Source organism: Peromyscus californicus, unplaced genomic scaffold (assembly GCF_007827085.1).
Source record: "Peromyscus californicus insignis strain IS unplaced genomic scaffold, ASM782708v3 Scaffold_21__1_contigs__length_65335640, whole genome shotgun sequence".
Classification (NCBI taxonomy): domain Eukaryota; kingdom Metazoa; phylum Chordata; class Mammalia; order Rodentia; family Cricetidae; genus Peromyscus; species Peromyscus californicus.
This window is the reverse complement of record NW_026294514.1, coordinates 42,857,570-42,885,163: the sequence shown is the minus strand read 5'-3', so window position 1 is coordinate 42,885,163 and position 27,594 is coordinate 42,857,570. Positions and strand designations below refer to the sequence as shown.

The 27,594-nt window shown below is 44.6% G+C and overlaps 1 protein-coding gene across 11 annotated transcripts in view; it reads right to left on the bottom strand.

Annotated features, from left to right (window-relative positions):
* Window positions 1–6,939: 6,939 nt before the first annotated feature.
* Ptprm (protein tyrosine phosphatase receptor type M) overlaps window positions 6,940–27,594 on the bottom strand; it is a 715,625-nt gene continuing 694,970 nt past the window's right edge. For all 11 annotated transcript variants that reach the window (XM_052750180.1, XM_052750177.1, XM_052750181.1 and 8 more), the window contains 4 exons: window positions 26,884–27,009; window positions 24,723–24,886; window positions 17,699–17,834; window positions 6,940–7,678 (listed from right to left, as the gene is read on the bottom strand). In XM_052750180.1, coding sequence (XP_052606140.1) covers window positions 7,625–7,678; window positions 17,699–17,834; window positions 24,723–24,886; window positions 26,884–27,009 — 480 coding nt within the window. In that variant the 3' untranslated portion in view covers window positions 6,940–7,624. The remainder of the gene's footprint in view (window positions 7,679–17,698; window positions 17,835–24,722; window positions 24,887–26,883; window positions 27,010–27,594) is intronic.

The following is a 27,594-nucleotide window of genomic DNA, read 5'->3' as shown; positions in this document are numbered from 1 at the left end:
GGGAGCTGTTTGAGCCATCCCCTGAAGCACCACCCCAGTGAGGTAGCTGTAGCTGTTACACCTGCCTATGACCTTGAGGTACATGCCCTTGGGGCATGGCCACTCTGGGACCCTTAAGACCCAGGATACACACACCCGCTCTCTCTCTTCCGTACCTTGTGGTTTTAGATGCTAGGATGGACCAGGGCAGAGCTCTCCAGAGAACAGTGTTGGACTATGCTCACCCTTCCTGGATCCTGCAACTAATTCCTTTATTTTTTCTTGTGAGTTAATCCCCAAATAAATTCCTTTGATCATTAAGCAGACTCCGTAGATGGCTAGTGATAGGATCCCAACAGAAGGCAAATAGAACCCTCCCTAACATTCTACCATCTGTGTTACTTTAGGTATCTGCGATAGATGGATTTTCCTTCTCGTTATGTGTAATGTTTTCCTGCTTATTTGTATGCTTGAGATTGGTTGGGGGGTAGATATGAATTTTTCTTTCCTGGGATAGATCCACATTTCTGTAAGTATTCTCCAGTTTTGTTCAGTGATACTGTTGTTTGGAAACACTTTGATCACTAGTTACTATTTTAGTAGGCAGCAGCACAGGGCTGCTTAGCCTAGAGGTCACTTTGCCCCACTTCCCTTCTCTCTTCAGCCCCAGGTAAGCTTCTTCTGTGCTTCTTGTCGTCAGCATTTGGTTCCGGCCTTGAGGGAGGCCCTCTGAAGATCTGCAGATAGTTGCGTGGGCAGTTCTCTTGTCTCTGATCCTAAGCCCTTCAGTCATGGCCTCAGTCTCACCTCAAGTAAGAGAGACCAGTGTGCACACCTTGGCCTTCTCTTGCCCCCAAGGGAGGGAATTCTGTCTAGGCTGTAAGCTGAGAGCTCTCTGAGGTGGCCACTTGAATTGTTTCCCCTTTCTTGGCATCTAATATCCTCCACTGCCTGATGGCTAGTATTTTGGAAACTATTATTTTTTTCTCCAGTTTTTTAAACTGTTTCATTTCGAGGGTAAATGTGGTCTTTGTTGCCCTGCTTATCTGGGATGGGAAGATGGAATATTTAACTCTGACCATTTGTAAGGTGGTTATAATGAATCTATATGGTGTTTTATTAGGTAATTTTCTCCCTTTTGTGACAAAATTCAAGGAAAAAAAGCACTTGAGAAAGGAAGGGCTTAGGCTGGCTCGTGGTTTGAGGGCCTGTCTCTCATGGTAAAGAAGCCATGGGGTCAAGAGACTGAGGCACTTGACAGAATTGCAAATACAGTCAGTGTCTTAGTCGGGGTTTCTATAGCTGCGATGAACCACCACCAAAGAGCAAGTTGGGACGGAAAGGGTTTATCTGGCTTACACTTCAGCATTGCTGTTCATCACTGAAGGAAGTCAAGACAGGAACTCAAAACAGGGCGGGATCTTGGAAGCAGGAGCTGATGCAGAGGCCATGGAAGGGAGATGCCTACTGGCTTGCTTCCAATGGCTTGCTCAGTCCACCTTCTTATAGAACTCAGGACCACCAGCCCAGGGACAGCACCACCCACCATGGGCTGGACCCTCCCCCATTGGTCACTAATTGAGAAAATGCCTTACAGCTGGATCTCATGGAGGCATTTCCTCAGCTGCGGCTCCTTCCTCTCTGATGACTCTAGCTTGTGTCAAGTTGACACACAAAACCAGCCAGCACAGTTAGGAAGCAGAGAGAGTTAAATGTAGGTGTCTGGCTTCTTATCTCCTTTTTATGCAGTCCAGAACCTCAAAACATGGAAAGGTGCCACCCACATTCAATGAACCTAATCTCCCAAACTGGCTCATAGATGTGTTCCCAGAGATTTATATCTTAGGTGATTCTAGAACCTCTCCAATTGAAAATGTTAACCATCAGAGGTATTAAGGACATTAGGGTATTGGGAAATTTGGTGCTTTTAAGAAGACAGAGATGAAGTATAAGTGACAACCAATGGGATGTAGCTCTCAGCTTAACAAGAGTAAGAATGAGGAGACATTTGGAATGTGGAAGAAAAAGTTCCTATGTCTAAGAATTTCAGAGGACATTTCCTTGGAAGTTGGCACTGGGGAGCCTTGTGTTAGTTGAAGCTATAGGGCATTATTTATAACTACATAAGCCTTCCTCAGGGCAGACTAACATTGACTGTGGGAGGCTGTTGGCAGTAGAAGCTGGTAAGACAAAGATGCCTAGCATCATGGAGAAGGCATTGTATAAAACAGACTTAACTGACAGGCTGAGTGCCCCCAGAGATAAGACTCATTTTGCCCAGATACATAACCCACAGAACTTAAGGAGCCACTTGACACGGACATTTGAAGCTGACCAGCAGGTGGCATCAGCCTCCAAGATGGCTCTAATGTTTCTCACGTCCTAGCGTTTGTTTCTCTGAACGGTCTCTTCCCACAGGGACAGGGATGGCTTTGGTAACCAATAAGATATCACAGCAGTGATGAACCATGACTTCCAAAGCTAGAACATCAAAGAAACGCTGGCCTGTCTTTTGCTTGTTTCTGCATCACTGGGTCGAGAGGACCACACTGCAGAAACCGCTGCTAACAAATACCAACTTGCTGGATATATGAGTGGGTTATCTGGGAAGTGCTCCTCAGCCCAGTCACTTTCTCAATGACTGGGGTCCCTCTTGGCACAGGAAGTGGTACCACCTTGGGACTTTGTGGAATCCTTACAAACAAGAAGGCTTTTTTTTTTTTTTAAACCAAATGTGGCTTCTTGACATTGGACTTCCTACCTTCTAAGAAACATGAGCCAAATAAATCTTAATTCTTTCTAAAGTACTCAGTGTATAGCATTCAGTTACCACAATGGTAAACATGTGGGAAAATTGGATAGCTCAGGACAAACATTTAGAAGGCTGGCTCATCATGTGTGACCTTCTATCTAGACTCAAGCTGCTGAAATACTCCTAAATTCTGAGTCATAGAATCTGCATGAAATAGACATTTTTAAAAACACATCTAAATCTTGGTACCACTTGTCCTTAGCAGTAGATAATTTGCACACGCCTTGGGATCCAGAATTAGGCTATTGGAACACTGAAAGTACAAATATGGGATTGGATCTAGTGAGCAGAGTCTGGAGAGGAAGCTGAGAGGGTGCTGCGAGGCTCTCAGGCTGATTGTTGCTAAGCGACCGCTTCCCCATCTGAGGATGAAAGTACCACTGCAGCCCTGTAAGCCCACCTCTGCATCTTCACTGAAATTCCAGGGGCTCACTACAACCAGAAATAAGGAGAGAGTAGAATCTATGGCATAGGATAAACATGGGTGTGCAAGTGTCTCTCTAGTCGGATGTAGAGCCCTTTGGGTGTATGCTCAGGAGTGGTCCAGCTGTGTCATATGGCAGTTCTGTTTTTTATGCTTTTATGCTGTACTGATTTGTACAGTGGCTATACTAGTCTATACTCCCACCAATAGTGAGTTAAGTTCACTCCCATGAATAGTGAATAAGCTAACTCTCACCAATAGTGAGTAAGTCCATCTTTCCTGCATCCTCTCCAGTGTTTTTGTCATTTGTTTTCTTGATGGTAGACATTCGGCCTGGGATGAAATGGCATCTCAAAGTTTTGATTTGTATTTCTGTGATGAGTAGGGATGTTGAACTCTTGAAAATATTGGCTACTTTTATTCTTTTGTGGTCTGTTCATTGATCCATTTACTGATCAGCAATGCTTTTATATTTAAAATTTGCAGTTCTTTATATATTCTAGATACTAACCCCTGTCTGAAGTATAGCTATGAAAGATTTTCTCCTATTTTGTATTTTAGCTGTTCATTCTGTTGATAGTTACTTTGGATGTGCAGAATCTTTTAATATCATGTAATCCCACTTGTCAATTCTTGGGGCTATATCTTTATATCACCATATCTTGTACTATGGGAGTTCTTATCTATGACTATAACCATCAAGTGTTTTTCCCAGTGTTTTCAATTTTAAATTACAGTCTCGAATCTAGTTTAGACTTATTTTTGCTCATGGTGAGAGAGGGTCTAATTTCATTCTTCTGCAGGTACGTGTCTAGTTTGGGCATCACCATTTGTGGAAAAGGCCATCTTTTCCCCCATGCATGTTTTTTAATATCTTTGTCAAAAAGAAGTTGTTATAGTTATATGAGTTTATCTCTGGGATTTCTAGTATCTTCCAGTGTCTGCTTTTGTGCTAGTAGCAGAATGTCCTAACCACTATGGCTCTGTAATATGGTTAGAATTCAGGTAACATGAGGCCTTCAGCTGTGTTCTTTCTATTGACAATCATATTAGACACGTGGGGTCCTTTGTGTGCCCATATGAATTTTCGGATTTTTTTTTCTACCTGTGAAGAATGTCATTGGAACTTTGATGGGGATCACATTGAATCTGTAGATTGCTTTTGCTAGTATATGGCCATTTTCACAATGCTAACCCAGGACCATGGAGGGCAACTGCATTCTATAAGTCTTCTTCCATTTCTATTTTCATCACTTAAAGTTTTTGTTGTTAGAAAATTTTCACCTTGGTTAGGTTTGTTCTCATCTTTTTTTTTTGAGAATATTGTGAATGGAATATTTTTCTTCATTTCTTTGTCAGCAAGTTCATTATTGGTATATATAAAGGCTACTGACACACACACACACACACACACACACACACACACACACACACACATATATATATATATACATATATATATATATATATATATATATATATATATATATATATATATATATATATATATATAAAGGTTACTGACATATATATCAAGATACAAGTGTTTATCAGCTCCAAAAGGTTTTTTTTTTTGTGGAGTCCATGTGACTTTTCAGTGTACAATTATGTCATTTTAAAATAGGAGGAGTTTAACTTTGGAAGAGTTTAATGTTTTCTTTTTAAAATTTTATACATTTTATTCGTCTCCTTTATCTTATTGTTCTACCTAAGACTCATGCAATATGTTAAGAATGGAGGGAGTGGATGCTCTTGTCTCATTCCATATTTTAGAGGAAATGTTCTCAGTCCCCCCGCTACCCCCAGTTGATGTAACATTGGCTATAGGTAAGCAGTATATAGCCTTTATTGTATTGAGGTATATTTTGTCTACTTAACTTCCTTCAAGGCTTTTATCATGAAGCTATGTTGAACTCTGTCAAATGCCTTTAATGCATTTATTTGTATGACCATATGATTTCTGTCTTTAAGTATATTAATATGATGTTGCATTTGTTTATTGGTATATGTTGAACCAACCTTGCATTCCTAGTCTGAAACTGTTTGTGGTCCTTTTATGTGATCCTGAATTCAGTCAGTGGGCATCTTGGTATCAGGGTTATTCTGTCTTCACAGGATGTGTTTGGTAGTGTTCCTTTGTGGGATGGTTTGAGAAGGGCTGGTATGAGATCATTCTTGAAAGTCTGGTAGAATTTAGCAATATAGACTATTGGTGAAATTATTAAGGCCACTCCATGTAGTTAAAAGGGAGATTTATTTATTGGTGTAACTTACAAATGAAGGGATAGGTAGGTCGCAGGGTCTGGGAAAGACATAGCGCAGTCCGGTGGTGTTCTCTGGAGAACTCTCCTCAGTCTACCTCTAGTGTCCAGGGTCCAGGAAACAAGAGAGGGTGACACATTTGGATCTCGGGTCTTTAGGGCCCTCTCTAGGCCCCGCCTTGTAGGTATGATAGTTACCGAAGCCTCAATGGGGGTTGGAACTTCCAGACCAAAGCTGGAATGGCTACCCACTACAATAGACACTCACCCTGGGCTTCTCTTTGTGGGGATATTTTTAATTACTGCTTCAATGTCATTGCTTGTTACAGCTCTATTCAGGTCCTCTCTTCTGGATCTAATTTCAATAGGTTATAGACATTTGGGAATTTGTCCATTTCTTGTAGCTTTTCCAACTTGTGGTAGTACAAATTTTCAAAGTATCCTCTGATGATCTGAATTTTGTTGGAGTCTATTGTAAAATCTTTTACAGCTCCAATTTTATTCATTTGCATCTTCTTGCTCTTTTGGTTATCTTGGCTAGGGCTTGATAAGTTTTGAAAATCTTTTCAAGAAATCAACTCTGTCTTGCTAACTCTATGTCGGTTTTGTTTTATAATCTTCCTTCTCCCATAATTTTGTCTTCTTCTGCATTTGGGGTTTAGCTTCTTCTTGACCTTTAGAGCTTTGAGGTGAAGCGTTACTTTAGATCTCTCTGATTTTTGAGTAGTCATATCTATAAAGTTTGCTCTTAGAACTGCCTTGACTAGATCCCAGAAGTTCTCTGGCAGGCTGTGTTCTCATTTTTATTTGATTCTAGAAGTTTTAAAAATTTCCTCTCTGATTTCTTCAATAGGCCACTGTTCATTCAGAAGTGTATTGTGTAGTCTCTGTGTCCTTGTATATGGTCTGAGTTCATCTTGCTGATTTAGTTTTACTCCACTATAGTCTCATAGGGTAGAGGGGATTATGTCCCGGAATTCTTAGAAGAGCGTCCATTCAAGAACCCCAGCTCTACCTGCACCAGGCAAACAGGCTGCTATTATGTGGATGTCCCTTCCTAAACTCCTGTGGACAGTAAATTGCTAAACACATTGGGAAGTAGGAGCTTTGCCAGGTGGCCTTTTGATTATGGCCATTATTGTGGGAGTGGCTTTGTCACAAAAGCATTCTCACGCTCCTGCTGCATCTCTCCTGTACATGCTTGTCCTTTCACATGATGGCCTCGATATATACATGATATCATTTTCTTTATAAATTAAGTGGCCTATCAGAAGTCAAACATGGACCAAGGCAAGGTTCCAGGTGCAAGCTCTCCCTGACTGGATTAGTCTGAGGGAAGTGGGTGGCTTCCAGTAACACAGCAAGACTAGTTAAGATCAGAATTTACTGAGTTGAGAACTCACAAAAGGTAACATCATATAGTCAGTCACTTCTTGGGTTTAGTAAAAATGATTGCCACTCACTGTGCATCACAAAAATTTCTTTTAATGAATAAATAATTTGATGAAATCAAAAAATATTTACAATATAAACAAATGGAAAAGCTTTGGATCTGTGACTCTCACCACGTTACATTTCTGAACGGAGGCCTCCCAGCTTTTCTCTTTGAATCATACAAATCCGCTAGAAACAACAACTCATACACTGTGTCTTTGTTCATTACATCTTTATCTGTTAGTCCTTGAAAGCTATATAATCTTATATTATGCAACATGTTAAAATACAAATATTAACTAAAAGAATATATTATCATAATGCCAGGTAGCATTCTCCACAGAACAAAACATACACTCAGTTGTAACAATGACAAAGGGTCACGGCCACAAAAAAAAAAAAATAACCCCAAAAGTACAAATTCCTTCATAAGAATATAATTGTGCTCTTCGGTTGACCAGATGTCTGTGCTGCTCTAACAGTGCCAGTGGCGAGGAGAACAGTCTCTGGTGACTGTCTGCTGTGTTTTGGTCACGCAGCAGCATTACAGGGAACTGGGCAGTGCAAGCAGTTTTAGAAACACTTTCTTGGGCTCTTAAAAAGAGCCAATTATGCAAAGCAAGAATAAGCATACTGACAATTCTTCATCTCATTGCCACAGAACGTCTTGACTTTGTGGTAGGAAGGCATTCCTCTGCAGAGCTGTTGATGCCGTCAGCCAGAATTCAAGTACTCCAGGGCCACCTCATAGCAGAACTTGTACTGATCCTAGAAGAGAAAGTGAGAATGTCAGCAGACATCTAACCTCTGCTTCTGTTAGGGCAATTACAGCAGATGAGGGTTCTTAATTGCAAGACATAAAAACAATAAAGCTTTGAGCTAGAAATGAATCAGAAAGGAGCAGTTTTGAGCCACAGAGCACCCACTGTTGATGCTTCCCTACAAAGCCTCCTAGACAGAATTCCAGTGTCTGTGTGCATTAGCACCCTGGAAAGTCCTGTGCAGCTGAAGATGCTTGGGTTCTGCATGCAATTTACTATCAGAAAAAGAATTGCATCTGTAGTGAACAAGTAAAGGGTTTTTTTTTTTTTTTTGCTATTCCTTAAACAACAGGGTACATTAACTATCTGCATGGCATTTCTAGTCTCTATTCTAAGTCATCTAGAGGTGATTTAAAGTACATGGAGGATGTGTTGGGTATATGCAAACGATGCCATTTTATATAAGAGACTGAAGTGTCTGCAAGGAGTGAGTCCTGGAACTAAGACCTTATGGTTAACAAGAGATGAAGGTATGCTGTTCCTATATGTCTTACATGGGTATTGACAACAATTGAGCCTTGTGCAGGAAGATCAAGAGGTAGACGGAGAGACCAGGAGGGCTGGGGGAAATGCCTGCATGGACTATCCCCAACAGGCTTGTCGATAAGGTTTTTCTCTGGCCTTGCTTGTTCTTGAAGTTTTAGTCAGCAGGATTTCTTGAACGTCCCAAGACTTGACTAAGATTCTCTTAAGTATCATGCACCTTACTGTGGCCCCTGACTTCAAGAAATTTGTGATATAGAGGGAAGGGCAAGACAGGTACTTGAGTGTTAGCACATAAGACAGAATGGTTCCCTGACATGGGCTGTGGGTTCAGTGGCGACGAGGACAGATCTTCTTGGGAAGGGTGGCACATGATGGTTCAAATCTGAAATTTCCATCACAGGCTCATGTTTTGAATTCTTAGTCTCCAGCTGGCAGCACTACTTTGGAAGGTTTTGGACAGTGGGAGGTAGGGTCTAGATAGAGGATGTAACTCACTGGCAACAGGTCCTCAGGGGAGATGTTATCACTACCCACTTAATATCTTGGTCTGGGCTTCCTGATCAACTAAAATGGAACGGCCCCTGTCACATGCTTTTGCTGTCAGGATTTGTGTGGCTCCACAATGCCTTCTTTGCCATGATGGACTGAAAACCTCTGTAATCCTCTCTTCAAGTTACATCTTTAATTCAGGGGTCCAAGGAGAGGAAGGATCGATGCAGCTAGGGGAGGGGACTCAAATTCTTGGTTCTGTCTGCAGTTTTGATTTCTGCCATTGTTATTACAAGCATCCTCTTGGGCTCTCGGATGCTCTGCTTTAGATGATAAAAATATATGACCATTTAAAATGGGATTAAAACAGACCTTCCAGGTAAAGGCAAAAGGAGGATAAGAGACATATGAGAATGTTTGATATCTTCTGGGAAGCACATGTGAGTTCTTTAACAGTTTCAGTGAGTTGGGTGTGCATAGAGTGACAATTATACCCTCTTAGGAACAGTCAGGTCTTCATACAGTTGTTGCTGTGGATATCGCTCTGTATAAGTAAAATGCTGATTGGCCAGTAGCCAGGCAGGAAGTATAGGCAGGACAAGGAGAGAGAAGAATTGTGGGAAGTGGAAGGCTGAGTCAGGGAGATGCTGCCAGCCGCCACCATGAAAAGTGAGATGTAAGGTACTGGTAAGCCATGAGCCATGTAGCAAGATATAGATTTATAGAAATAGGTTAATTTAAGATGTAAGAACTAGATAACAAGAAGCCTGCCACAGCCATACAGTTTGTAAGCAATATAAGTCTCTGTGTGTTTACTTGGTTGGGTCTGAGGGTCTGTGGGACTGGCGGGTGAGAGAGATTTGTCTAGCTACAAGTTGTTGTCTTTAAAGTCTTTTCCCCCTGTATAACCTAGCTAACTGCTGCTTGCTTATTAAACCTTAGAATTTTAATTTCCTGTGGTGTGTATTTACGAATGAGATGATAATATTGGATAATCTCAAAATAACCCCCTTTACCCCATCTGTTTGTTCTAATTAGGGAACCAAGTCCATCTACATTCATGGGTATAGTTGATCAGTAAGGATGTACTCGTATCATCTGGTTGATTTTCTTCTGGGTGTTTTTTAAAGAGTCTTTGTGTTTCTCTTCCTTCTTCTCCTTGTTGACCTGGAACACGGTGTATTCCTGATCTTGAACTTGAAATCCTTCTACCTCTCTGAGAGTTGGGATCACAAGCCTGTGCCACCATACCTGTCCCTTCAGGTTTTTCTTTCTTGTTCATCTTTGTGATCAGATATATATCATACAGATAATAACCTGATTCCTTTACACTTCTCATTTGCAGACCTATTCTATTGGGATTCATCACTTTCATGATGGTAGTTATTTTTTCATTCACATCTGGATGTTGAGTTCCAGTAAGCATCTTTTGTAAGGCCAGCATGGTGGTCATGAGTCCCTCAGTCTGATTTTCTTTGAAGCATTTTATTGCCATTTACGAATGGTAGCCTTGCTGGGTACAGGATTCTTGGTTGGCAGTTACTCTCTGAATTCCAGGAGTGGATTATTTTTTTTATTTTTGCAGGATGGAGGGATGTGGTATGGCAGATGGGTAAAGGATAACATATGGAGGGAGTCAGTTCTCTCGTTCCACCACGTGGGCTCTGGGGATGGAACTCAGGTTGGCAGGCCTGGCAGCAAGTGCCTTTACCTGTTGAGCCCACTCTCTAGCTTGGTAGTTAGGTTACAATGTTGGCCTTATCTCTGCATGGGCACCACAGTGTAGAGATAGAGCATCTTTGACTGGAATGGATGACCTTTGGCCTAGCATAGACCACGGCAGAGTCAGAGACCCACTGTCTCTGGTGGCCACACAAGAATAGAGATACTTTAGTACTGTAAGTAGGTGTAGTGTAGACAGCAGTGGGTATGGGCATTCTGTGTGTATCTGCTACTGGAAGAACGGTAGCTCCAACTGGTGCCACGGATGTTCCCCCTGGCACTGTAGAGACCCAGCACCAGCAACTGTTTCTGGTTTTGGAGGTGGGGGCAGTGATAGGATCGATGCAGCCCTCCGTGGTGCTCACACAGTACTGACAGCAGCCTGTGGGATGTGGGTGGATGGGAAGTACCCTGTAAATCTGTCCAACGACCTGCATTTCTCTTTGCGGTTGCTTTTTTAAACCCATGAACTGGAAACACTATTACTCACCCTCCACAAAGTTCTATTTCTGGTTCATATGCTACGATTGATTATTTTAGCACTAGATGCTTTTATTTTCAGAATGTTTAAAAGAAGCAATTTGAATTTCAGAATTCTAAAAGGCCGTATTGTTGGACTGCCAGGCTGACAAATTGGCCACCAAGTGCTCAAATCATCTCTCCAGGTTCTGTGAATCCTAGGGGTGATTTTTTTTTCAAAATGGAAATGTAATCCCTCATTGCATAAAAATGATTCTTTTCAGATCTTAACTGTGCAATTAGTTTCAGTGACTACCACAAATGGTCCTTTTAACATATTCAAACACAGCTAGTAGGAACTTGTGGCTGCCGGCCTCAGGTCAGGACAAAAGGTGGAGACTCATGGAGGATTTTAGGTTTCTCTGCTAAGATGCTGTGGCCCAGCAGTCCCAGAGCATCCCTGTCTCAGGGATGACTATAATTTTCAAAATGAGTTCCCCTTCTTCCATCTCATCCATCCTGAGCAAGCTGCCAATCCCCCCAGATTCTGTGATGACCAGTTTCTGAATCGTAAAAATAAGGGGAAGGCAGAGAAAGGCCACAGATTGCTGTGTCTCCTCCTCCAAGCACCTGGGTAAATGCCTCAAATCTTCCTACATTGGAAACTGATTATGCTTGATCACCAGGTACAGCCCTGTCTTCTGCAGATTTCTCCCTCAGCTCCCCTGCTTCTGAATGGTATAATTAAGCCACACGAGCCATCCCGTGCTTTTGAGGGGATATATATGCGCCTTGGTCCTGAGTTTTCCCAGCCCAGACCGTAGCTGCTGGCAGCAGGCATGAAGTGCTTGGTCGGGAACAGAGGTTCAGCAGGGTCTCATTCCCATTAGGGCCGCTTGCTGTTCCTCTCTAGACTGATTCTGACGGGCAGTGGCCCCCGTGAAGAGGGAGAAGTGACTTCTGGAATGGAACCCAAAGCTGAGGTCATTCTTTAAAATGTCCTGCCAGGTGGCGGGTTGAGTACGGGAGTCAAAAGGGCTCCTGAGGGCAATTCCAAGGCATCCTGGGAAGGCTAGCATTCTTTCTTTATCAGCACACATTGCCTGTGCTAGAGGAGCTGAGGGGGGCCTCAGTCAGTCTGGGCACACCAAACACTGCATGTCAATTGCTCAAGATTCAAAGAGAATGGTCTGCTCAGCTTACTTGAAGCAAACTTCCCTCCCTGAGGTACCTGTCTGAAACTCAGATAGGCTTCCCAATGGCAACAGGACACTTCAGGCTGGAACCATCTTCCTGCTAGGAAGCTGAAGTGGTCCCTGTGTGCAAATAACTGTGGGTGGGTGGTGATGGTTGGTTCCCAGCAGGTCACATTGGTGACCATCCCCTCTGTACTAGGGAGACTAGTCCATCCTCACCACTACTCAAAAGACAGGGCTACAGAGAGTGAGACCTTGTTGTCATGCTTCGGAAACAAAATGGCTATGTATCATACTGGACTTGGAAATGGCCGCCGAGTCAGGGCCCAGTTTTCCTGAGCTGATGTGAAGTAAGGGCACATCTGGTACCTGACCCTGAGCCACCTCGTGGGCTCTACTTTCCTGTCTGTTAACTCTGTTTTATAGGATGGGCATTGCCCATGCCAGATTCATAAATTAAATTAGCTGTAATTTTGACACAGTTCAATGGTTTTCAATATTTACAGAGATGAGCACAAGGTAAATTCCAACATTTCTCCACCCCGTTGAGAAACCCTGGGCCAGGCGGCAACCATTCCCTCCCCCTTCTAGCCCTTAACAAGCACCGCTTTACTTCCATTATTCATGACGTCACCTATTCAGAACATTTTGTATCCATGGGATGATACCACACATGAAACCCCCCAACTCCCACTCCCTCCGACAGGCTTAATGTTCTTCTGCCCCACTTTGAAGAGGAAGGGCATGGATGATGAGGATGGTGACTGATGCTCACTACAGGGTGCCCTGGTTTGTATCTGGTCCCCAACATCAAACAAGTGGTTGCACAACAAGGCATGCATGGCTTTTGGAGGTGGGCTTCCATGGTACACTTGCAGGTATCAATGGTGACTGAGCCTGGAATTTCCTAGGCCCCTTGTGGAAACTCTGAGAAGGGCCAGGGGCCTCTATTTGGGTGGGGATTGTCAGGTCTAAAAGACTCCCCCCCTCCAAATGGCTACTGTGGTGCCTATTAGCATACCAAAGTACATGCTGGCCTCTAGGCTCTCTCAGCAAACCTGTTAGAGTCCATGCTGGCATGCTCTGCTCTTCCCTCTACCCTAAACACTAGAACAAGGCTTCCTTCCCTCCCCCAAGCTTTTCATTCCTATATAACCCTGCCATTTTGGCCATGTGCCCTCGTGATTGTGATTCTCTCTCTGCCTTCTTGCCTCTCTCTCAACCCCCCCACAGCCCAGTTTAGTCTACTACTTTCTCTCCCTGCTCTGGACTCTTCCAGATGCCTCAGGTTGCACTCTCCCTCATATCTACAATAAAACCTCCCCCTCAACCAGACCTTGGAGTGGCCCTGTACCTATGTTATACAGGGATCGGGCCAATCTTACCTGGATTTCGAGAGGTATGAAGCCCCAGGTAGCATGTAGCTCAAGTTCAGAGCCTGCATTTTCCTGAAAGGGAAGCTTTTCCACAGACAGGACACCTAGGGGATCACAGGTCCAGCCACTGACTTCTGGGTAAGGCACTGGGCAGGGACAAGTGTCACCTCTAGATAACACTATTCCCAGAGGCTGTTGGTTGAGACAGAGTCCAGCGAGGAGGGCAATGCCGAGGGGAGCTGCTGGGAGCTGCGGCTTTCCTGCATCCCCGACAGCTTCAAAGCCATTGTCTCTGATTCCAACTAGGCAGAGTTGTCCTTGTTCGTTCTGGGGGACCCAGAACTTAGGGATGGTGACAAGGCTTCATAAACAGATGGTTAACTTAGAAGCCAGGCTAAAAATGGGGTCAGAATAAAGTACAGCTACCACCTCTGGACAGAAAACGTTCTAACCTTATATTCTAAATTACTATTTTTAGTGTGTGTGTGTGTGTGTGTGTGTGTGTGTGTGTGTGTGTGCACTCATGTGCACACAGAGGGCCAGCACGTCTCATCTCCTCTTTCTTTCTCTGCCTTATTCCTTGAAGACAGGGTCTATCTCTCCCTGGAACATGTGTTCTTTCAGCTGGGCTGGAAGCTAGCAAGCCCCAGCGATTCTCTTGTCTTTGTCTCACACAGTGCAGGGATTACAGGCACTTCTGAGGCCCTGCCTGTGTTACGGACGCTGGGACCTGAACCCAGGCCTTCACGCTTGCTTGTACAGCAAGCACTCTCAACCACTGAATCATCTCTGCAGCCCTTGTATTCTAAATTAATTTTCTTCCTAGCAATGTTGTCTTTCCCCTAAACCTCCAAACTGAGAATGTGAGGAAATAGATGTCTAGGGTATTCTAGCTATCCCTGAGAGTGCCAGGTTTCAAAATGAGTGTATAAACTTTCAAAGTCTGGGGCAGTTTAGGGACGTCAGAACCACAAAGCAAGAAGGAAAGAGACAGGGAGGAATCCCTATGTATTCCTAACCATGTCGGTGGGAAGGGTACAATTGCAGCATTTGGGGGTTCCGGATGGAGGGTGCCACTGTAGGTATCCTCCTGCCTCTGAGCTGTGTGAAAAGACCCAGTGGGGTCCAGGTATTGGTTTCCCACTCCATCTACCCTGCTTCCTGGCTGACCAGCTCAGAAGCATGCCCCGAGGCTTTCTGGAACATAATCATTCTTTAAATATGCAGCTCACATATTCAGTACCCTTCTCAATGGTTGGCCCCAATTTTTTTCACTCAGATAGCTGCTACACATGGAACAGCCATACCAGACTTTATCGTGCTGACCCAAGCTAATTAATTCCTTCAGCAACATTTCTGAATTCTACAGTAGAAAGATATTATGCTTCATGGACTCTTCCCCCGCCCCCCCCCCCCAAAAAAAAAAACCCACCAAACCAAATAAATACAAGAGCTCTTACTCCGGTCCAGAAGCTTCAAACCAGACAAAAAGAGCATTGTGACATTTTTCCTCTGGTCACCAGCTATTATTCCGCTAACAGTCACCGTGACAGATTGGCAGATGGCTTTCTTTGGAAATCTCATCACTTCCCTTCATTTCTTTGTCACTGACCTTCTCAAAAGCTCGGTGCTGACCTTCAGCATGCCAGGCTTCCGGGGACCTTGTATGCGCAACTAGAATTATCCACAACTGTACAGGACACAGTGTGGAAGGAATGACTTTCCTAAGCTGTGCTGCACAGTGGGGAACCGTGGTTTTGACAACAAGAAGTTAAATATTTCCAAACAGCCGTCGGAGAGGATTTAGAAGGTTCCCAACACAAAGAATGAAAAAAAAAAAAAAATTCCCGAAGCAACAGATACACGGGTTACTGTGTCCTGATCATTATACGTCGTACACCTGTATTGAAATGCCACACTGTACCCCATAACCATGCTGAATTACTGTAAGTCAGTGAAATTAATTTTTTTAAAAGACATTCCTTTCCAACAACCCAAACTCCAATTTCATTACAGAATAGTAGTATAGACTACTGTCTGCAGCACAGACTCCCTCTGGCCAGCCACCTGAGCCTCCATTCATTTCATGAGGAATCGCCCTGGCCTGTACTCTGAACCGCTGATTTGAAAAAAGCCTGGCGTATCTGACCATAAAAGCTCCTGAGTGATGATGCCTCAGTAGAGCCATTACAGGGAAGGCCTGGAAGGGTGCACTTCTAACGCTCTGCTTAACTCGGGCTCGGTGAGGGAACTGGCTTTTTTTTTTTTTTCTTTTTTTTTAAATCATGGGCAGCTCTGCCCAAGTCCTAACCAAAGTCTGGAAGCTTTGTCTATCTGTGAGGTTAAGTGTGGCATCTGCAGACTCCTTCCCTGCCCCACCTCAGGCTACCAGTGACTGGGGCTGCTCTCCTCTCAGCCCAGTCGGGTGAAGACTCTAGCACTCACGTGACAATTCTTAGATGGTTCTAGGGAATTCTGCACACAGACATACCTTGTAGCCTACGTGCATGAAGTCTATCACCATTTGAAGTGTGACCGGGGCCAGGCCTGGCACATGCTAAATGTCACATTAATATAATAGGGCTGCTTGTCTCCTTCCTTAGCACTTAGATATGACCACATTCTGGGGGCCACAAAGGCATCATTCATTGTGCCCAGTGGACACCTTACACACCCAATTGCCTCTCTGATCTGCAATGCCCCCAACACATTCACAGGTGTTTTCATATTATGTCACCTCAAAGAAGCTACCACTATCCCTGGTTGATAAAGGCAAAACTCAAGTATACTGCCACCACAAAGCTTGCGTGTTTGAGGTCATATAGTTTGAGTTAACAGCACAGTTGGGACTCTTTGGGTTTCCTTGGTTTTCCTATAGGGCAGGGAAGAAGAGGAAAACATTTGGGGAAAAGGATTCTTCTTGGCAGAGTTGATGTAATGGCCCAGAGGTTTGAGGGCATGCGCCCAGCCAAGGAGTCCTTCTGCCAGAGTCCCTGGATAATGCCTTGCTTCCTAGATGTGGAATATAAGCACAAGCACATGTCTAGGGACAGCAGATGCCGCTGGAGAGTGGCCTGTACTGAGAAGTGTAGTGGTGTTTGTTCCACCCATGACCTTGGGCTATAGGGCCCAAAGGTGCCTTAAAAGGAAAGGGAGAAGGGTCAGGAGCCCCTTCTCCCTGCTTCCTGGTCTGATCAAACTGTCAGGTGGATTCACTCCTGGTTAGATCAGAGGATGACTTCAGCTGTCCACTCCATTCTGTATTCATGAGTGTCTTTCCTCAATTTACATCTTAATAAACACCTATTACCCATTAAATAGACTCACATGGATTGATCTTAACAGAGAAGGATTTAGCTATGCCCCAGGAGTCGTCTGTCAGAGGCCACGCTATCACCTGGCTCCAGGCACCGCTGCAGTAACCCCTCACATAGCACATGGACCCCTGGCTACTTTCTCAAGTTCAGTTCAACTCTTGACCCCTTCTTTGCATCTTGGACTTGAACTGCATTCCTGCAGAACTGTGGACTTCAGGACACAGCGTAGCTTGCCTCTTGCTCCCTCTTCTCTGCTGCAAGAGTCACTGTCCAGACCCTGCACTGGTTCCCTTCAGCTCACTCACAGAGATGTACAGCACCCAAGAGCAAAGCTTCTTCCATGAAGCTATACTTCTACTATTGAGTCACCGTGGTTGGCATTTTAACAGCTCTACATTAAAAAAAAAAAGAAGGGATTTTGTGAAGTACTCTAAGAAAATAATTGCACCTAGTCCTTTGTTTCTCAACTCCTTTAGTGCTTTTCTCAGATATGGCCACCATAATTAAACGCCATATTCCGTATGTCAACCTGAGACTCACAGCTTTGATAAATATTAGGCGATTAAGCTATTTATAAAATCTATAATTTGAAAATCTGGCATTTCTTGTACTATGATTATTTCTTCTCCACTAAGACTTATGTGCTTACCCACGTGGAAGGCACTGCCAGGAAGGGAAATTAACAAGAATGTTCACTTGTAAGTCTCAACTATTTCTACCATTTCAACCAAGCCGAGGGAGTCTCCTCTAGAAGACAGGAAAGGAAGCAGGAGAGCAAGGGAGGAAAGTCCCCTGAGCCAAACCGTGTGTGGCGCTTTGGAACAGAGGGGCCTCTTGATTGAGCACCGCCATTGTGGGGGCTGGTGAGGAATCCTACAGAACTGTGAGATACCCTGCGGGGCAGGCCAGAGGGGCACCCTACCAGGAGGTCCACCATGTTCGGCTTGTTGTTCCTCAGTGTCTTGACGGCATGGAAGACGTCCACGGTTCTCTGGTGCCGGAGCATTTCACAGACAATGCTGATGGCGCAGAACGTGCCACTGCGGCCTCCTCCGTTCCTGGTATAGAGAAAATCAGGTGGTTGGGCAGCGTCGGCGATCACCCCGCTTCCCGCACACCACCTGTGGAGATACGTGGTCCACACCCTGGGGAAAGGTCAGAATGAATGAAGGCGCAAAGGGGACAAGCTGGCTTAGCATATGGCCCTCAGTTCAGTCCTAGCTCTATCCCTGCCAGATGATGACTTCTGATATGGTCCCTTACTGGTTTTTTTTTGTTTTTTTTTGTTTTTTTTTTTGGCAGGGTTTCTCTGTGTAGCCCTGGGTGTTTTGGAACTCACTTCATAGACCAGGCTGGTCTCAAACTCACAGACATCCACCTGCCTCTGCCTCCTGAGTGCTGGGATTAAAGGTGTGTGTCGCCACTGCCTGGCTCCTTACTGATTTTTATACAAAATACCCAGTGTGGAAAAATTCCAGTGGGCGGCCATCTCATCTGAAATCTGCCAGGAAAACGAATGACAAGTGGAGATATGTACAAATACATACCCGGCCTTTGAAGAATGTACTAGAATTTCTCAATCTCCCAAACGTGATGGCTCTTTAAAACGTCTTTTTAAAAGTAATTTTAAATGTATGGGAACACTGTAAACAGCAAGAGAGTTCCCTTGCCCAGCCTGTAGTGTACGTTGCATACAACCACTGCACACCATCAAAATCAGGAGGTAACAGATCTACCGCACTACGGCTCAACAGACTTCAGTCACATGTTACCAGCTTCTGCATTAAGGTCCCTTTTGTGGTCCAGGATCTACTTTGGTTGTCATCTCCTATCTCTTTAACCTTCTCCAGTTTGTGACAGTTGGCCCGTTTGTCAGCTTTTCCTTGTCTGTCTTAATATGGCCACTTCTGACGAGCCCTGGATGGCTGCCTTGTGGAATATGAAATTCAGAACACAGAAAGGAAGCATAGAGAAGACCCGTGTGCCCTGGCCACAGTTTGAAAAGGTCACTACCAAGTCCCACAATGGACTGTCCTTTCATCTGGGTTCCTTTGGTATTTCTTTGTCACTGGAGATGAGGGATTGGACTTGGCTAAGAAAGCTAGAAGAAGAGTCTTACACCCTCTAAAGGATTCATGAGTTGATGTCTCAGTCCCTTCTTGCCCACAAGAGGGTGCTGGTGAGGATTTTCACTGTCAAGTTATTATCTTTCTCTTTGTAGTTAATACATATCTTGGGGTGAGATACTTTGGGACTGTGCAAATATTCAGTCACCACTGATTTTCATACACAATGGTGGATCCTGTTTTCAGCAATTAACTATGACTGTCTATTCATCTAATGTTGACCTTCATGGCTCTAGCCATGAAGAGTCCCATCAGGTTGGTCGCATGTTCGTACAGCATACTCTTGCCCTTTTTTGGAGCATATTTGTATTTTCTAGAATGCCCTTCTTGTACTTTTCCATGCATTAGCTTCTTTTCTTTTCCCCCTAAAGATTTATTTATTATGTATACAGTGTTCTGCCTGCATGCCAGAAGACTGTATCAGATCTCATTACAGATGGTTGTAAGCCACCATGTGGTTGCTGGGAATTGAACTCAGGACCTTTGGAAGAACAGCCAGTGCTCTTAACCTCTGAGCCATCTCTCCAGCCCTCACATTAGCTTCTTTTATAAGGAAGTAAAAGACCTTTCATTTATTCTTAAACATGATACCTCTACCACACTACCTCTATCACACTGAAATTAACATCACTTTGTCAAAATTCTTTTCGGGGGGAGTGGCATGACATAGTATGCACGTGGTAGTGAGAGGGCACTCTGTGGAGTGGATCCACTTCTTCCCTCTTTATGTGGGTTCTGGGCTTGAATTCAGTTTGGCAGGCTTGCACACCAAGCACCTTGACCCAATGAGCCACCACACTGGCCTAACATTACTGGTCTAATGTCGAGTAACCAGTGCTCCAATTTCCTAGATGTTCTCTTCTGGTGACTTTAAAAAAAAAAACCTACATCTAAGCAATTTGTACATATTACATTTGGTTGGTGTTTTATAAATTTATAGTAATTGATGGTTTTCCTCTTTGTCCTCAAGAATTTGTTAGAGAAAAGGGGTGCTTGTCTTGAAGAGAGTCCCACATTCTAGATTTTTCTCCTTCACTGCATCTCTCCAATATGACTTAATATATTGTCTTTGACCCGTGTATCCTGCAAATTGGTGGCTGGCATCAGTGCTTGTAACGGACGCTGGATGGAGGAACGGTCAATTCAATGTTTTCACTCATAAAAAACTTACACGTTCTCTACTAAGCCTAAGACATCTGGTTGTCCCTTGTTTTGCTACTTTAAGATTGGTTAATGTCAAGGATGACAGTCAGGGAAGGCAGCTCCTTCAGTCTGTTGTAACATTCTAAGTCTTCTCTTTAGATAAAGAGTAACACGGCTATGATGAAGTCCATGATGAAGAATGATAAGTAGACACTGGAATTAAGTTTTGCAAATGTACACACCACAGTAGCTTCATTGGAGCCACACACAGTGTCCTGGTCGGCCCCAAGGCTTTCTTCCTCACAAGGCCATGCCCTTGTCCGTTCACAGTGTCACCAACCCTTGGAATCCTTGTTCCATGTCTTTAAAAATGCAGCCATTCTGGGGGGCATGCAGTGGTTCTAATGAGTATTTTCCTAAACACCAAAACCAAACTAATGCTGCTGATTATTACTGCTTATATGGTTTTTTTTCCTCCAGTGCTGTGAATCAAACTCAGGGCTTGGCACCTACTAGACAAAGGTTCTACCATGGGGCTGCATGCCATGCTTTCTTTTCTGAAGTGTGGTGCCTTTAACATTTAACTAAGGTGTTAAGTATCTTGTTCTAATGATTTGCTGTATGTGTAGACATCCTGGCTCTGGGACCTTTACCAGATGTATGCACTCAGGACCCCCCCCCCATCATGCTTTTCCTCCTTATCTATTCAGATCTTGTCATCAGAGTATCTCATTTTAATGGAATCCCTTCTGTATCCTCTCCAAATCAGTCTTCGGTAACCTCTTGCTCAGGAGGAGTATCTCCCACATGTTCATATGGAGGCTCAGCTGTCTACTTTCAACATTTAGGGGGGATTCATCTAAAAGGATTTCTATTCACTTGTGAGGAGACAGACAGGCTGATGTGTCCAGCTTCCCCACTGCCCTGCAGTCACATGCTGCAGTCAGGGGACACAGGGGCAAGGCTCTGCCTCAGGGCCTCTTCTGCTCCATTCTTTGCATGGATGTTCCAATGTCCTCGACCCATCAGCTCTTTACCTCACATTTCCACAGCTGCTCATGACCACTGTCGACATCCACTCTTTCCACAGTTTCAGAACGAGGACATAGTCTTGTTTTAAAAACAGCAAGGAATTTATAAGGAAGAGAACTCTCTGTCTGTATACTCTGCTCTCAGCCAATAGGTGGCGCTGCACCATGCCGAATACCTTACCAAGGACTGTTAAAAAAAACGCTTCCAAAGCATTTTCTTTCCCCCTGACCAATATTGGAAGATATCAGTTTAAACTTTCTTGTAGGCTAAAAAGAAAAAAAAATCTTAAAGTTTTTAAATCTTAAAAAGAAACCCAAACCATCTCTACAGGGCTGAGTATCACACCCAACATTAGCAAAAGGCAGCTCCACAGGAATTATGGGACTGAGGAGAGTTTGAGGGGGTACCCTCACAGAGGATAAGAAAGAGATGGCAGGCAGGCAGGAGAGTGACAACAGATGCCCACCACTGTCTGTGACAGCCCGCTGTTAGAGACACCACATGGAACGGTGTTATAATTGCTTAGTTCGAGGGTCACAGCTGTCATTGGGAAGAATGCTGCCTACAACGTGCCATGATTGAACAGGTCTTTTTTATCTTTCATGCCTCTTCCTTTCAACTATCTGCAGTAGTGACCCGTTCCTGAGGGCTCGAGGATTGGCTCATGTTAGAAAGTTAGTAGTTCAGGGTCGAAACAAGTTATGCTTCCAGATACGATGTGCGATTTCCAGATTCAGGAGGGCTAACTGAAAACTACTTTTAATGTTAAAAATACAAACCACTGGTCTGTGACTGTAACTTGGTATTAGAGCACTTGCCTAGCATCCTCAAGGCTCTGGATTCCATCTCAAGGACCACAAAAGAAAACAAAAACAAACCCATGCAAACAAAAATCTAATAGATCTAAGTCAGGTGATGGTGGCGCACGCCTTTAATCCCAGCACTCGGGAGGCAGAGGCAGGCGGATCTCTGTGAGTTCGAGGCCAGCCTAGTCAAACCAAACAAAATAACATCTAATACAGCTAATTAAAGTGTCAACTTTCCTACTGGGATTCTTTAAATATAGATTAGGTCTTCTATTTCTTTTTGCACATTAAGCTATGCATTTATGTGCAGTGGGCTCCAGTAGCTCAGGCTTCTTTCCTGTTAGCACTCGCTAGGTGTGCTTCTCTGGGGGAGGCAGCCTGGCGCCCAGGAGCTTTTCTCTGTCCTTCTTTCCTGGTTGTCTGTCTTCATTTCAGGAAGCCGGCCATCTTGGCCCTTAGAGCGCTTGTTGTACTCAATCCACACACCCACTGGCCAGGGTCTTGCCTTAACTTACTTGCTCACGAAATGATGCCCAAGGCTTTCTGGGTGATTCTTTGTCTGTTTTGCCATGGCAACACTTACGGGTGTTCCTTTCTGAACAGTGCCCATTCTGCTGATGTCTACAACATGATCCTTCTCGTAGATCTGCCCATGCACAACCCCTGCCCTCCCAACTCTATTTCTTAAAAGATCTAAAGAACATATAGTGGGTGCCTCTCTCTTTCATTTTGTACTTATCATTTTGACAAGTTACGGGAAGATGGCTGCCTTGGCTGAAAATAAAGGCCCTATTGTGATTTGATCGGCTCAGTATGCCAAATCTCTCATCTTTTTCTGAGAAATAAGAAGTGGGGGGTGGAACAGACACTTCTCCAGCACTGAGAGTATGGCCAGGAATGGAGTTCAAAGCATGGGGAGGGTGAGTACACTACTCTACAGAGATATGATAGGGTGACCTAAGATGGAGGACAGGCCTGAGGAGGTTCCTTCGGCTCTTTCCAATGAACCTGTTTCCTGTAGCATACTGAGGATCTGAGAAGAATTCAGGGGTTTCACCACATGAGGTGAGGGCAGGGAGTAACCTGGACCCTCCCCCAGTTACCGCTGGAACTTAGGGTGGTCTGCTCAGAGGAAATGTTCATTGTCCTTCAATTTGGGAATGATCTTGTCCTATGTTTCTAATGATACTTCTCTGAAAGGCAACACACGCTCATACTTTGAACTCCCTCAAATCCTCTGAGCATTGTCGTCCTTGACCACCATGCCTTTTCATTGCCTGTTCTGTTAAGCCAAGTCCAGCTGGATGATTAGCTGCACATCACTGCCAGTGAGAACGTGGGGGTGAAAGCGCTCTGGGAAGAAAGACATTCTTTCCTCAGTGGCTCTCAACAGCAAGTGGAACTCATCCAGGGGTTTGCCATAGCACAGATGCCTGGGTTCCATGCGGAGACTGGGATTTAATTGGTGTCAGAGTGGCCTGAGGGCAATACTCACTGAAGCGTCTTCCCAAAGGACTGCCAATGCACAGGTCCGATTGGGAAGCATCTGGCCAAGGACTTTTATATTTTAGCACCTGCTACAACTGTTGACCTAGATGTCCCCCTTCAGAGGACACTAGTTCTGCGCTTGTCAACTTTCAGTCCCTGTAACAAATGCTGGGATAAACAGCTCATATAGAGATGATGGCTAGTTTGGCCCACGTTTGTGGAGTTCTACTCCATGACTGGCTGGCCCCATGGCTTTGGCACACCACTGGGGTAGGGTATGTGGCAAAGGAAGGCTGATCACCTCATGGCCAGAGAGAGACGAGGAAGAGCCCAGGGTCCCATCATTTCATTTGGTGCATGTCTCCAATGACCTAAAGACCTCCCAGTAGGCCCATAAGGTTTCCTCATAGTACACAGAAGACCAAGCCCTTACCCTGTGAGTCTTTATGGGATATCTCAGACCAAACTATGGCAGACCCTAATTAAATTCTACCAGTATGCTCATTTATAGAAAACATCTCTTACGAAAGGGATGAGGGAAAAAAAAGTATTTTTTTTTTAAAAGCTCCCTCATGGTATCCAGCAGAACCATCAGTTACTTCAATGAGATGACCCAGCTATGGCCATCTGGGAGGGATCCCTGATTATGGCATTGGCTGATTTCTTCTAGTATGGATGATTTCAACCAGCGCTGAAAACTCCTGAAGATAAAGAGTAGGCTCTTGAGCTAGGAACTGCCTCTGAAGCCATCCCTACACCTTCCTCTCTTCTGGGGTAGGGGTTGGTCCCAGTTACAGGGTAAATACATATTTTGATCACATGACAGACCACCTATAGTTTGAATGTGCTTTCCAAGTTCTTGTGTTGGGAACTTAATCTCCAAAGACATTAATGACATTTTGAAGTTGAGGCCTTGGGAGGGTCTCTGGATCAGTTGAAGGGTCTCCTGGGTGACATTAGTGGCTTTATAAGGAGGAGAGTGACCTATGCTAGCACATTTGTTCTGTCTTGCCATGGGATGTCCTCTGCTTCGCTAGGACCCTCACCAGATGCCAGGACTGGACTCTTGGATTTATCAGCTTCCAAAATGGTGAACGAAATCAAACTCTTGGGTTTATAAACCTCCTGTCTCCCTTATCTTGTTAGAGAAACAGAAACAGCCTAAGACACCCAAGCACACAACCCATTCATTGTGTTTCTAGAAAGCCAACTGATCATTCAGTAAGAGTGCTGATCACCCCTCTGACACAGAGCTGCTTATTTCTTCTGTCATAACTGCAGGAGGAAGGGGAGCTGAGTGAGGTGGGCGGGGCCTGGCCCTCCTGGGGGAGGAGCTCTATGGACTACTTACAAGCAGTGCACCACTGTGCGGCCTTCACCACCATTATACTCCTCCTGCCATTTGTCCACTTGGCGAATGAGCTTCAGGAAGGAACGCTTGGACACAGGTGTGTCCCTGTACATCGGCCAGCCCAGGAACTGGAACTGCTGGACCATCCGATGTCCATCCTGGGGCTGCAGAGGGCGAGGCACCAATCAGGGAGTGGAGGAAACAGGCATGGCTTACCTGACTGGATCCCGGGAACCCGGTTCCGCCCACTTGATCTTCCCATGGGAGGAAGGTATTTATTCAGGGGCTTCAAGCCAATGTACAACAAAGGGTGATTCTGCTGGCCTGGAGAGTTATGACTTTAATCTCCGGTGGTTATAAAGATGCAGGTGTTTTAAATGACAGGCCAGGGATAAACAAGAATGGAGCAGAATGCTTACATTTCGTAAAAGCCGAGAGAAGAACAACAACAGGACTGACCATGCTGTGTATTACGTGGAAAAATGGCTTCACTTTAATTACAAGTAAATTAAAGGTAAGGGGTAAATTATAACCTAGAAATGTTTGCGAGTTCAATGTGATGTAGTTTCTACTCTGTTTTCTATATAATATGGTTTTGATTAACAGTGAGGCTTTTGCTGTGCTGTCAATAGTTAATTAATCATTACGTGTAATTAAACAAGATTGCAGAATTCAAACGCTATATTCCAGGCTTCAGCTTTGGAAGGACCCTCTTGGCACTCGGCAGCACCTGACAGAGGTGGGTCTCTTAGGATGCTTTCCTTGTCAGCTGTTTCTCCTTCTCTGCCTCAGTCTCCCCTCTTCCCAGACCTGGTTTTGGGGTTCTTCCCCTTTCCCCCCATCTCACTGGTCAATTTCAGTCAGTTTCATGACTTCGGGTATCACAGGTCAGTCACCATTTAGGCCTCTCTCCCAAATGTCACCCTTATGGACTCGGAAACCAACCTCGGAGCTCAGATAGTCATCTCAAACCTACTGCGCCCCACACTGAACCTCAGCTCAGCTCTTTACCCCAAACCATCTGTTTTTCTCACAGGCCAAACAATTCCAGTTAATGACAGTCACACCGCTTCCTTCTCAGGATCCAAATCTGGAGAGTCACCTTGACTCTCTGGGGTCCTGCCGCTCCAGCTTCAGGATCTAGCAGTCTCTCTCTACTGCTTGCTATCTCCAAATGCCATCACCCCTGTCCCACCACTGCCATTTGTCACCTGGTCCTTCTGTCTCTTGAGTCTGATCTCAAGGCAGAACCAGAGCGCTCATTTGCTCATGTGAATCGTCTGGTGGAGCGGTTCTTCTGAAAAACCCTGTAATGGCTTAATGGCTCTTCATTTGCTTTCCAGCAAGAGTCTGCTAACAGCGGTGGAGAAGGCCCTGCTGGTCCCTGTGTCCTCACCTCTTGCCTTGGCTTACTGTTCTCCAGCTCCCCCACAGAGCCTTTGTGAGGCCATGTCTGTTTTCCTAGAGAGGCCATGGCCACTGCCTTCCTCAGTGCCTGCTCCCACGGAATGCCTGAAATGAGGACCTGAGACACCTCTGGGACGTGACCTCCCACTTTTTATTCCTTTCAAATGTATCACTTTCTAACACACCATAATTCTACCTATGTCTTCTGATAAAGATTCTTGGTTTTAGTCAGGACCCTCCTGGGGGCCCATCTTTGCAATTCCTTGTAAAACTCACTTTTTGCAACCCCTACCATGTCAGTTTAGCAAGCATCCTCCCCTCTAGTTCGTGACCACTCCATATCTGATCAGGTTCTTCAGCACCCGCCATGTCCCAGTGCATCCACCATGCCAAGCTCTCTCTGGCCTATCTTCAGCAAGAATCCCCCTTGTCCTGACTTTCCTTCTGCTGGCCCCTATCTATTCTAGGCTAGACTCTCTGCACTCCTCTTGCTGGATTCAGGTAGCGTTTGCCACAGTGGCCCACGTCTATAGCGCTGAACAAAGTATTTCTTAATGTGCCTTCACATACTAATAACTCTCTCTCTTTAGCAAGCCTCCTGTTAGCGTACAGGCCCCCATCAGTCCAGGGATCTGTTTTGTTAACTGAGACATTCCAATCCCCTAGAACAGAGGCTGATACAGAGTAGGCACGCTAACGGTCAGTAAGACAACTACGAAACCCCAGTTTAAGCACCGTGGGCCCCGACTCTTACTCTGGAGGCGTTGTAAATCCTGAAAATCCTGCTGATGATGTCTTCTTCCAAGTCTGCAGACACAAATTCCACCTGGATGGGGCCATGTCTGTGCACTCCATTTTCTGGCCAGTACTGTGGACACAACTGAACCCCAAACACAGAAAGACAAGTGTAATTACTGGATAAGTCAGAATCGACACACTTCTTTAAATGTCAGCTCCTTTCCTTCCTAAAAGGCCCAGACCCCAGGGCTGCCTTGATGGCTCTGTCCTCACATTTCTCCTCATCGTCTGGCTGTTTGCTCAAAAAGCATGCATTAGCCAGGGGATAAGATTCAGAACTGGCAACCAGGCTGGGATATATCTTCATAGTCTTTTTAAAGCAAATTGATGCTCTACTAAAAACAGGATCCACAGGTTGAATTTTCTTTTTTGATGTCTTTTACTTTTGAAAGGGTCTAAAATGTCACTATCACGTGTCTCAAAGGTTGATTTGTATATTGGAGATCGCAAGGCAAATTCTCAGTTAACAGTGAATCAACTGAAATAGCACCCTCTCTTTTCTCCGTGATAAATCTTTAATCCATGATAAAGATTAAGTAGGGAAAGTAGGGTGGCCAAGACTATTCTTTATATTAGCTAGGTCTGTTAGATTTAGAAATTACATTTATTTATTTTTTAAATAATGCTTCCATGGGATTTTTCTTCCTGGGCAGCATTTCCTGGTAAC